Source organism: Parasteatoda tepidariorum, chromosome 11 (genome assembly GCF_982258835.1).
Source record: "Parasteatoda tepidariorum strain Cologne lab strain chromosome 11, Ptep-v5.0, whole genome shotgun sequence".
Classification (NCBI taxonomy): Eukaryota; Metazoa; Arthropoda; class Arachnida; order Araneae; family Theridiidae; genus Parasteatoda; species Parasteatoda tepidariorum.
In genome coordinates, this window is record NC_141765.1 from 9,598,430 (window position 1) to 9,610,886 (window position 12,457).

At 29.3% G+C, this 12,457-nt stretch overlaps 1 protein-coding gene across 2 annotated transcripts in view; it reads left to right on the top strand.

Moving 5' to 3' along the window:
* Positions 1–4,241: 4,241 nt before the first annotated feature.
* Positions 4,242–12,457, top strand: part of Cont (Contactin) — a 73,333-nt gene continuing 65,117 nt past the window's right edge. The window contains exons 1-3 of one of the 2 annotated variants that reach the window (XM_016056955.4): positions 4,242–4,450; positions 7,862–7,925; positions 9,714–9,912. In XM_016056955.4, the coding sequence (XP_015912441.2) occupies positions 7,877–7,925; positions 9,714–9,912 (248 nt within the window). In that variant the 5' untranslated portion in view covers positions 4,242–4,450; positions 7,862–7,876. Of the gene's footprint in view, positions 4,585–7,861; positions 7,926–9,713; positions 9,913–12,457 lie in introns of both variants that reach the window. The other variant, XM_016056956.5, reaches the window with a different exon arrangement.

A 12,457-nucleotide genomic window follows, 5' to 3' on the forward strand; every position in this document is an offset into this window, starting at 1 on the left:
CAATAATAGTGGCAGGTTTTAAAATATTAGAAATTATTTTTTTTTGTTTATGATTTGAATTAACTGGATGAAATTAATTTTCTTTTTCAGGTAAATAGTATTACTCTTCTGCCATTTCTATTCAATCCTCGTAGCTAAAAAGCATGACATGTATCACAGCTACAAAATAAAATACACTGAAGACAGTATTACCATTAACAACATTTACAGAAATTCAAATATACAGGGTGTTTATAAAGTCCCGGACCTATTTTGATGTTTAATAACTCATAAAATAATAAAGATAGATTAAAATTAATAACATAAATGGTTAGATAGACTCAAAAAGTTTCATGACCCTTGTCAATGAACTTCCACGTGTGCCCCCTTCGTCGCACGGAGAATATCAAGTCGATAGTCAATTTCACGCCAGGTAGCGGCAAGCATGTCGGCATCCACAGAGGATATTGCTGTTGTAATTCTGGCTTTTAGGTCATCAATGTTCAACACGATCCTCCTGTAAACATTGTCCTTTATAAATCCCCAAGGAAAAAAGTCCAGTGCACCAAGGGATTGGCCAAGGGATTGCACCTACTCGCCCAATCCATCTTCCTGGAAAATGGTCATTCAAAGAACTACGAACGATGATACCCCAATGAGGTGGTGCACCATCTTGTTGCAAAAAGACATTTGGCTGAAGTTCTTCTAGTTGTGGAAATACGTAGTTTTCCAACGTGTCTAAGTATACGACTGATGAGACCGTCTTTTCTGTAAAAAAGAAAGCTACCTGGCGTGAAATTGACTATCGACTTGATATTCTCCGTGCGACGAAGGGGACAAACGTGGAAGTTCATTGACAAGGGTCATGAAACTTTTTGAGTCTATCTAACCATTTATGCTATTAATTTTAATCTATCTTTATTATTTAATGAGTTATTAAATATCAAAATGGGTCCGGGAATTTATAAAAACTCTGTATAATTCCAATCTTATTATGCAATTTTAACACTTTTTATTTTTCTATACATCTGCAACATTATGGTACTTGTAAGTTTAATAATTAGATTTTCTTTTTTTAAAAATCTTTAAACTCAATAAACCTAGTCTATATTTTTAAACTTTTTGTCAGACTTCATGAAACTAGCAGCTTTTTTTTAAATTTTTGACGATGATTCTGAAAAGGACTTACGTTATTGTTAATCACATCAGAGTTTCTTAAAAAATAGTTATTTTAATATTTTTTAATCTGTGTTATCAAGAATCAACAATCGTTTAATAAATTAAAATTTTAAAGTTATGTACCAATTTTTATTCTCTTTTTACACTCAATCGAATAGAACAAATTACAAGCTGATAAGGAGCATTTATTTTAAAGTTGTGAGCAATTTTATGTGAGGAAAATGTCTAAGAGAGAATGATTTGAATTAATACTTTTAAAATAAGTTGAGTATAATACATCCCATATAACTTATAATACCGAGCAGAATAAAACTAATAGTTAGTTGTTACAAACACTTGTTTGTATATATATATATATACATATATATATATACATATATACATATATATATATATATATATATATATATATATATATATATATATATATATATATATATATATATATATATATATATATATATATATATATATATATATATATATATATATATATATATATATATATACATATATATATATACATTATACATATATATATATATATATATATATATATATATATACATATATATATATATATATATATATATATATATATACATATATATATATATATATATATATATATATATATATATATATATATATATATATATATATATATATATATATATATATATATATATATATATATATATATATATAAACTTTCTATATATATAAACAATATAAACTTTGCAACAAATATCCAAACGATAAGCATACAGCTATAGTAGAATTTCAAAGCAAAATTGCTATTTTAAAAATCTTTCAACTTTCAATGACTTATTTATAAGAGAAATTTTGAACATTTTTCTCAATTAATCAGCGTGCATACTGCTACGTTAAAACATATTTATTTAAGCAAAATAAAAAGAATAGTTCTATTTGAATAAATTACAAACAATAAAATATATTGTGCATAACCTGCTGTAACGATTCACCAGTAACGTTACCCTAAACAGCGATGAGAAATATTTCGGTTATTCTCTCTTATCGCTAAGCCTACAACGATAGCCTCTAAGAATATCCTCCAACTTAAATTATTTAAGATCAGGAAGCGTGGTTAATACAAAAATAATAAAATTTGAGTTTGAAAATTGAAACACATTTGATTAAAAGTGATAAAACTAAATTAATAAATGACAAGCACACTTACCGAATTTCCAATAGACTTTCGATTGTCAACACACACGCCATTTACCGGTTCGCATGGAACTCTGGGAAGTGAGCTAGTTAATATGAAGTGTACTTTAAACAACCTTTAAACAAGCTTAGGTATAAATAAAACGACTTCATACACCTCAATAAATACCTCACTCTCTTTAGTTGAAATAAAGTATATTTTTTTATACCTCATAAATACCTCACTATCGTTAGTAGAAAAAGGGTATATTTTTTTATGCCTCGTAAATACCTCACTCTCGTTAGTTGAAATAAGGTTGATTTTTTTATACCTCATAAATACCTCTTTTGTAACAAGTGTAAAAAATGCAACCTCGTATACCTTAAAAATCACCTTATCAGTCTGGATGATTTGTTGTTGTTGTTAATTTACGTCACACTAGAGCTGCACAATGGGCTATTGGCGACGGTCTGGGAAACATCCCGGAGGATGATCCGAAGACATGCCATCGCAATTTTGATCCTCTGCGGAGGGGATGGCACCCCCGCTTCGGTAGCCCAACGACCTGCGCGCGAAGTCGAGTACTTTACGGTAGCACAGTTTAACGAGGACCAATACCGCACACCCTCGGTCCCTACGCAAACTGATCCAAGTGGTCACCCACCCGCACACTGACCGCAGCCAGTGATGCTTGACTTCGGTGATCTGCTGGGAACCGTGTCTAACGATCAGTCCACTGCGGGACCTGGATGATTTGAAGTGAATTTAAAACAACCTCAAAATAAGCTTAGGTATAAATAAAATGTCTTCATGTACCTCAATAAATACCTCACTTTCGTTAGTTGAAATAAGGTAAAAATTTTTATACCTCAAAAATACCTCTTCTGTTACAAGTGTAAAAAAATAAACCTGGTATACCTTAAAAATCACCTTATCAGTCTGGATGATTTGAAGTGAATTTTCAACAACCTCAAAACAAGCTGAAGTATATGTAAATCAACCTCGTACACCTTAATTACAACCTTTACAAGGTATAATTTTTATTGCTGTTTTCTCTGCAACCTTAAATATACCTCAAATATACCTCAAAACAACCTTAATACCTCAAAAATACCTCAAATCAACCTTAAATATACCTTAAATTTTCGTAAGGGTATCCATAACTAAAGAAAAAAATTAGATGTCGATCAAGAATATGTAACAAATTCTAAATAAAATAAGACATTATTATAAACATGAAACAAGAGTTAAAAATATTGACGCTTAAATTTTAATGCATCAAAATTAAAGATAACTTGACCATTTTGAAACTTTTTTTTATAGCATTTAATGCACTTAACTCGTAAAATCTACTAATACCCCGTATAAAGAAAACTACTTAAATTAGGAATAAGTCCCTTAGAAGCGCTATATAAATTTATTTATTTCAATAATAAACTAAGAATCTTGCCGTCTTAAATTCACATAGGAAATGCCATTGAAATGGTTCGTTCGAAAAAATGTTTGGAACGCGTTTGGAAGGAGGCGGGGTTTGACGTCATAAAATACATCATCACTGTCCCTGTCTATTTATACCTCGATTTTTTCATAAGGGATAATTCTTAAGGTTTGCCATGTTTTGTATTTTATCCCTTATTTGGCTACATTTGAATAAAATGTCGCCAAAAATATCTTTAAAAATATTTTAAGTTAGCTTAATTAGAAAATATTCTAATGATTATAATATTAATATGATAATGCTGATGTTTAAAGGCTGAAAGAAAGAACTCGGTACATGTGAAATACTTCAAAAGATATGATGCAATAATATGATGGCGCGTTTTTTCAATCTGCGGCGTAAAAATATATCTGAAGCAGTAAACCGGAAAGCTTGAAAGAGCAATTTTACCACTAGCGCCACCACCCATTGCTTTACGCGATCACCCATCCACATGATACATTCAACTTTTGAAAGGTTCGCTTAAGCAAGAAAATTATTTTTGAGTGAAGCAGAGTAACAAAAAGATAAAAAAGGTGTGGCATTTAAACTTGGTGTTTACATGTTGTTGTTGATATTTCGGTGCTTATCGCTTCCGATTTTAATTTTACCAAGTTACTTTAGCATAGGAAAACAGATATTTCAAAGTAGGAAAAATGATGTGATTTATCACTTATATTAAAAATTGAATTTTTATATTCGTTAATTTTATTTAATAGCTTCTGTTTACTATTAACCTTGCCTATACTTTGTTTTCTTTTTAACTACTACAATCGGAAAGGTATGTATTCAGTATTTCCGAAATAATTGTAAGAACTTAATGTAGAAGGTTTATGAACTATTAAAAATGGTGTTGATTGAAAACTCTAATTAATAATTTCATGTTATCAAATTTTTAAGGTGATAAATTCTGGAATTTTGCGCTTATTTTATTATTATCAGAAAAAACAGTTACAAATCTTGTATTATGGAGTTATGTAGTTTCACAATTATTGATTCCTTTTTTCATATGATATTAAAAATGATCTATTCCATTTAACAAAATACAGTAATCATATCATAGAATTTTTAAATAGGGAGTTGAAGAATCATTCACTTAATTACTTTGTACAAAAATGTTAAGTGGCCTTCTCACTCTGTTTTCATTTCAAGATTACAGAAAACCTACTTTAAAATAATATTATTTAATAAGTGTCAAATTTTATTACAGATTAATTACTTAATCAAATAGTAGACTCAGGGAATGTAAATTAATTAATAATGGTTATTATTTAAATCTAGTACAGTCAAATTTGGTTAATTCACACATCTTTAATTCGAATTCGTGTATAATTCGAAGCTTTTCTCTTTCCCTAGACACATGATATTCAGTCAATGCTTAAAAATCTTGGTTATTTCGAAATCCAACTTCTTTAATTCGAAGTTTTTTCTTTTTCAAAAATGACAAAATCTAGTTTAAATGCAGTTATTTTTGAAAAGTATTCTGGTTATTTTCAGCTATTATGAAATTTTATTAGGGATGACAAGGGGGTGGGAGAATTGTCTGATCTGCTCAAACAGAACAGGAATAAAGAGGAAATGGACCTAGACCACCCCCGCACCTGTCCTTGGCTACAGGTAGTCCCTTACCTTTTCCTTGTAAGTGAGCCAATCCTAATTGAAGTTCCCAATTGAAATAAAATTTGTGAACGACCGGAAGGGTATTTCAAATCACGTGATAGGATGCATACATGTCATTGGTCAGAGCAGAGGAAAAAAAAAATTGCCACCGGCTAGGCGAGTTTTCATGATCTTGAAAAAAGTTATGTCTACGTGAGTCGTCCTTCAAAGGTCATCGGGCAGTTTATTGACAGGTGTCCCTCCAATAGTGGTGAGTTTATTTTTTTCATGAGATCACCTTGCACCCGACTCCGGGAAACTGGTGTATAATCACGGCATTAAAAACCAGGACTGTAGTCGATATTACTTGAGTTTTCTATATTATGATTTTAGTTTTGTTGTGATAGTTCAGTGCATGTCGTTTAGTAAGCCCCGTGTCCCGTATAAAATCTTATCTTTAGATGAAAAAATTGCTGTAATTCGAGAAGTAGAAAAGGGTGTAAAAAAATGTACCATGGCAAAGGAGTTTGGAATAGCACCAACAATCTCTCGACTTTATGAAAAATAAGGAAAGAATTTTGAAATCTAATGGAAATCGCAAGCGAGCTAGAGAGCCTGATTATCCTGACGGGGACGAGTGTGTTGTAAAGTGGTTTAAACAAGCGCGGGACAAAAACATCCCTCTCAGTGGAACTTTTGCTCGTGCAAAAGTCGAAGAATTTGCTATCAGTTTAGGTAACAGCAGCTGCAAAGCAAGCTCCGGATGGTTAAACGGATTTAAGGAAAGAAATGGAATTTCTTTCAACTCTGTGTGTGGTGAAAGTTCAAGTCTGAACCAAGGTGCAGCAAACGAGTGGAAAGAAAAAGTTGTCGAAATTATTGAGTATACGCTGGACAGAGACATTTTTAATATTGATGCGACTGGACTTTTTTTCAAATGTACCGCTGCAAAGACTCTTGCTTTTAAAGGTGAAAAATGTAGTGGTGGAAAACACAATAAAGACCGAATAACCTTACTTGTAGGAGCAAACATGGACGGCACTGAGAAATTACTGATGATTGGAAAATCGAGAAATCCAAGGTGTTTTAAAAATGTCAAATCAAAGCATATAGAATACCATTCTAACACAAAAGCATGGATGACGGCGAATATTTTTGAAGACTGGCTGCTAGATCTCAATCGCACATACCAAAGAAAAAACAGAAAAATCATCCTGTTTATTGATAACTGCACTGCTCATAAATCGATACCCACTATGGAAAATATCACGGTTGATTTTTTCCTGCCAAACATGACATCTGTGGTGCTACCAATGGATCAAGGCATCATTAAAAATCTGAAGCATTTCTACAGATGTCTAGTCGTTCAACACCTCCTTACTGAATCTTCCCAAAAGCTTCCTATTACTCTCCTCGATGCTTCAAGAATGTGTTTAAATGCATAGTCCAAAGTCAGCCAAAAAACAATAGCAAATTGTTTTCGGAGGGCAAGATTCATCAGGAACACCGTCCTTAGTGATCTTTTCGATGAAGAAAATTGACCTCCCCCAGTTCTGTGGGAAGACAACATTCCGTTGGATGATTATGTCGGTATGGATGAAAACATAGACATTTGTGGAGAGTTATTGGATACAGATATTCTATCTGAAGTTCTAAACAATAAGAATATTGCAACAGAAGACGAAGAAGATATTGAAGATGAGGTAGAAGAACAGAGGCCAATTCCAACTTCAAGTGAGGCAGTCGTTCATTTATCAGAATATCGACGCTATGCAGAAGGACAATCTGACGTAAGTGAAGCTGTGTTTAGAGCTATAAATATTCTTGAAGATTTTGTTAGAAAAAATCAAGTAAGCTCTTTAAACTAATCTGATATAGCTAAATATTTTAAAAAATTGTAGCGTTTTAATTTAAAATTTATAAACACTCTTTGTTTCGCAATTTTTGTTACGAGTGATTATTTTAAGACATAAAAATAAAATTTTTCGGATAATTCAAAGTTTCGCAGAGGCCCCTTGCCCTTCGAATTATCCAAGTTCGACTGCATAAAAATTTTCTATGAATTGATCTCAATCTCCTTCAATAAAGTTATACAGGAAATTGTTAAAAGCTCTGTTCTAATCAAAGTAATTCCAAAAATTAAGGATAATATTTTTATTACTCTTTTACGTTAAAATTTCCCTTATTATATTTAGGTAGAGTAAGTTATTATACTTCGCTTTTTTATTTTATGTCCTTTTGAGATGTAGTCTGGCATCTGTATATCTACCTACCTATCCTCTTCATGCCTTCTGTCACATGATACCTCAAGTATATGTACACTGTTCCAAAAAATTTTCTGATTTATTTGGAAAATGTGATCCTGATCTTTTCTTTGGTCCACTACATGGCCCATGTAATATTGTTATTTTGTGCTATTACTTGTTTTAATAAACTTTTTTTTAAAAATTATATTTTAGGACTGCTCTTTGAGAATGATTAGTTTTAGAATATTGTTTACATTTTGCCTCTCCATATATTGTGGTAAGTTCAGTTTTATGCTTTTCATTGTTTTGGAATACAACTTTCAAATTTCTTATCATACTTTATTTGCAATTAAACTATTACCTTTATTTTTAATGTAAGTTAAATTGCAAGTAAATAATGGGTTAAGCACAAACAAATGACAGTTAAAACTAAGTTTTTTGGAATATTATGGTTTTCATATTTAAGCATTATTTTCTAAAAGTTTTAGTACTATTTTAATTTTAGCAGTTATATGACCAAGAAATTATCAAAAATTTATTAGTTATGGTTACATTTAAGTGACAATATATAAAATTAAAATTTTACCGTAATTGTCAGAAAAATAAATTATTGATGCTATTAAAGTTTTTTTTGAAGTAACTTCCCTAGTATATAAACTCTTTGCTCTTTAGTACGACCCCCCATTTTACGAACCTTTCATTACAATGACAGGTACATAAAATCCTGTTTGCTATTCCATATGAACTGTAATTCATTCTAATATAGCTACAGAAATTTTTTTCACTTTCTAGAATAATACTCCACAAACGGGGTAGGGGCCGTTCAAAAAGTACATACATCCCGAAGGGGGGGGGAGGGGATTTGCTATTATGTACGGTTTTGTACGATGGGGAGGGGGGGAGGTATTATACAAAGTACGTACTTTATAAACATACACCAAATTTAAATTTGACTTTATCCTACACCCTCCTTAAGTAAATATTTAATTTTATTTAAAACATAATTATTTTAATTTTTATGAAAAAGGGGGGTAGACTAATAAAATGTACGTACTCTAAGGGGGGGGGGGAGTAAGACCTTATGTACGGTAATGTACGAAGGGGGGGAGGGGTTTAAAATTTCTCCATTTTTGTGTACGTACTTTTTGAACGGCCCCGTAAAACAGTTTTGAGCTTTCTATACAAATATTTTCCCATTGACAATGAATAGCAAAAGTCACCAGGAAATGATTCAGACCGTTATTTATTTTGATGTTACCGTTCAAAACAGGTGAAACATCTTGAATTTTCTATGAATGATGAAAGAGTGGTAGGACCACCATCTCTTATCCTGGGTAGTCCTTGGCATTATATATGGCTAAAAAAAATTGTGAAATAGCAATTTTTTTCATTATTCCATTATTGAGAAAATATTTATTGAATTTTCACCCCGGAATTAAAGTTTCTTGTATGCATTCATAACCTTTGTAAATTTCTTTTTAAAGATTTCAATAGGTTTCAATTTTAAAGGAAGTGGATTGATTAAATTGGCAATGGATTTTATCAAAATAAGTCCTGTATTTTTGAGTAATTATTTGTTATATTTTTGAGTACTCACTTTATGACAACCTTATAATGCCTATATTTCTTTGAACCACAAATTGAGCATCGACTGCATAGATTAATTTTAAATAATGCTTTATTCGTCAGTTTTTTTCAGTCTAAAGCCCCAGTGATAAACTTTTTTGAAAATTTGTAATTTTACATAGTTATTAAATAATTGTATGCAGAGTATCAATCAAAATGATATTGCATAGATTTGTACTCAGACTTTGTTTGTAATTGTTTTTAATTTAAAACTTTTTAATTCTGATATTTGGGCTCAAAAATATTTCCATTTTTTTGCCTAATCAGCATTATCAATTTTAACAGAAAATTCTCTTAATAAATTTTTTCCCCTTGTTTTGTTTTTCTACATGAATAAATGTGTTTATAATTTTTGTGTATGCTTTATTTTTCATGCATGAGAATTTTCTCTATCAAATTTAAAAGCAATTTTTTTCTATTAATATTTTTTAAATTTCAGTACATTCTCAGACATGTCCGAAAAACTGGATAGATTTTAAAGACTCGTGTTATAAATTTACCAGAACACCTTTACAGACTCGTGAAGGGGCAGAAGATATGTGTAGGACATACAATGCAGATTTAGTAGCTGTGAATACTCTAGAGGAACATAGTTTTATTAGAAGTTGGTTAAGAGAAAATGATCCTCAACATCGCAGGTAGTTAAAATTTTAACAGCATGATGTAAATAAAGAACAGTTTTTTCCAATTGGCATTTGATAGCTGTTTATATGTCTATTGTATGACAACATCCAAATCTTTTCTTTTTTAATAGAGTTTTACAAATTATACAAATCATTTTATTATCATTTTAATCTTATAAAAATCATTTCTATGAAATGGTAATAAAAATGTTCTTTTTATAACTTTGATTGGAATAAAAACAAAATTTTTTAAAATTTTGCATATAGTAGTTGAAAATAATTGAAATGGGTTCTGTAATAAACATTAAATGTTATAATTATAATTATAAATTATTCTAATTATAAATTATTATAATTGTAATTTAAATAAATTATAATTATAATAATTTATAATTATTATAATTATAAATTATTATAATTGTAATTTAAATAAATTATAATTATAATAATTTATAATTATTATAATTATAAATTATTATAATTGTAATTTAAATAAATTATAATTATAATAATTTATAAATTGAATTTAATTTTTAAAAAGTAACTTTTTTTAATGATATCAATTATGTTTGAAATTTGAATCATCAATTGTATTAATTGAGCAGGGACAATTTCCTTATCCAATAGAAATGTATTTTAAAAATAAAATATTTTACTTTAAAAAATTTCCTTTGCATTTTTTTAACATTTTTATTCAAAACTATTTTGGGGGGTAATTATTATTATTTTTTAAGGAATATGCCAAAACTCTATTTTTCTGACCAGGGCAGATAAAATTGAATCTATATAGAACAGGGTTCATAGCGTTTTTAAAAAGTGCTTAAAGGTGCTTATTTTCGTTTTTTTAAAAGCCTTAAAGGTGTTTTTTTTCTTTGAGTGTTTTTAAAATGTGCTTAATTTTCCCTTTTTCAAAATGAGATTTTTTCTATACTATGTTTATTTTCTCTTCAAATTATGCAAAAATACACAGTTCACGTTGTTCTATTCAACGTTTTCACAATCTATTCAACCCCAATCTATTTCGGCGTTCTGTCAGTCCGTAGCGCATAAAAATACCATTCGTTATACATGATTAAAAATGTCATGATTTTTGACAATTGTCAAAAACAATGCCAAAAGGTTTTTTTTTGACATGACGGTTAAAACAAGATAAAACTGTCAATTGTCAAAAACTTTTCAACCCTACCTAATTATGATATTTTTTTAAAGTGCTTAGAAATATTTTTTGAGTCCTTGAAAAGTGCTTAAAAGGTGCTTATTTTTTGTTAAATAATTTGGCTATGCACCCTGCGGAAATCATAAAAATATCTCATTTTCTTAAAGAAATATTTATTTATAGCAGCAACAAATTGGTGTTATGACTAAAATTCCTGTTCATTTCTCTAGAAACATTAGAAATATATTTGAATTTTGTTATAAACTAAATTTTGATTAGTTGTAAGAACAGAAATCACAAAACTTTTATCATGTTTCTTTGTTCTACTGCATGTTTTTCAGACACTGTTTTCAATCTTGTAGGAATTTTGACTTGGAATATTGCAAAATATAGCTTCATAGTCTTGTTGACCTTAAAAAGCTGTGGTTTTATCCAACATTATCTGCCATCCAACAGAGAAAAGAAAAAGCTTAGCATATTTTTAACGCGGTGTAAAATCTATTTTAACATTTGAAAACAATAGTTAAAAAGTGGCATAATCGAATGCTGAACTCGCCTAAAATAAATCTTCAAGTAATTAGAAACTATTCATTTAAATTGGTAGAAAAAATCGAAACTGTTCTAATAAAATTTTTGAAATGATTGTGTTACATTAACAAAGAAATAGCTTACTCTGTTTTTCATTAATCTCCAAATACAATGATATCTGTCTGCAACCAATTTCTTGTGGTTTCTAACAGATAGCAACAATAGTTTAGTCAAAAATGCCGGGTCTTTTTCTGCCTACCAGATTTTGTCCAACCCTCTTCTACTTGCTGGCTTTATGCCTTGACTTTAATTTACTTGCAGTGAAATATAAGTTAAACTTCTTTATATTTATTCAAACTTTCCATTCAATAAACAAACAGTACAAAAATATTTTTGTGTTTCATTTTTATATGATTTCAGAAAATTATAAGAATGTTAATAAGAATAATATACTTAATAATAGTGATAAAGTAATAAGAATGTTTATTAAAATAAGTAAAGTTAACTATGTATAAACAATGTAAATTGTAATATTTATTATTAGTAATAAAATAAATTTCGACAAAATAATATATAAAATATTGACATATAACATGGTATATTTTTATTAACAGAATTTATTTATGCATATCAGATATATTTTAGTGATTGGTAGTCTCTTATTAATCTTCATTTAATGAGTGAAAATTTATGTATTTTGTCATTTTTTAAAAGCAATTATCATTAGGAACAATACTTAATGTGTAGTGCTCATCACATAATGTAGATAATATTCTATCCAGATTTGGTTTATAGGTCCATCTAGTTTGTAATGGTAATTCAAGTAGAACACTTAGTAGTTGCATTTTTTTACATATTAACTTTTGGCGCAAATAA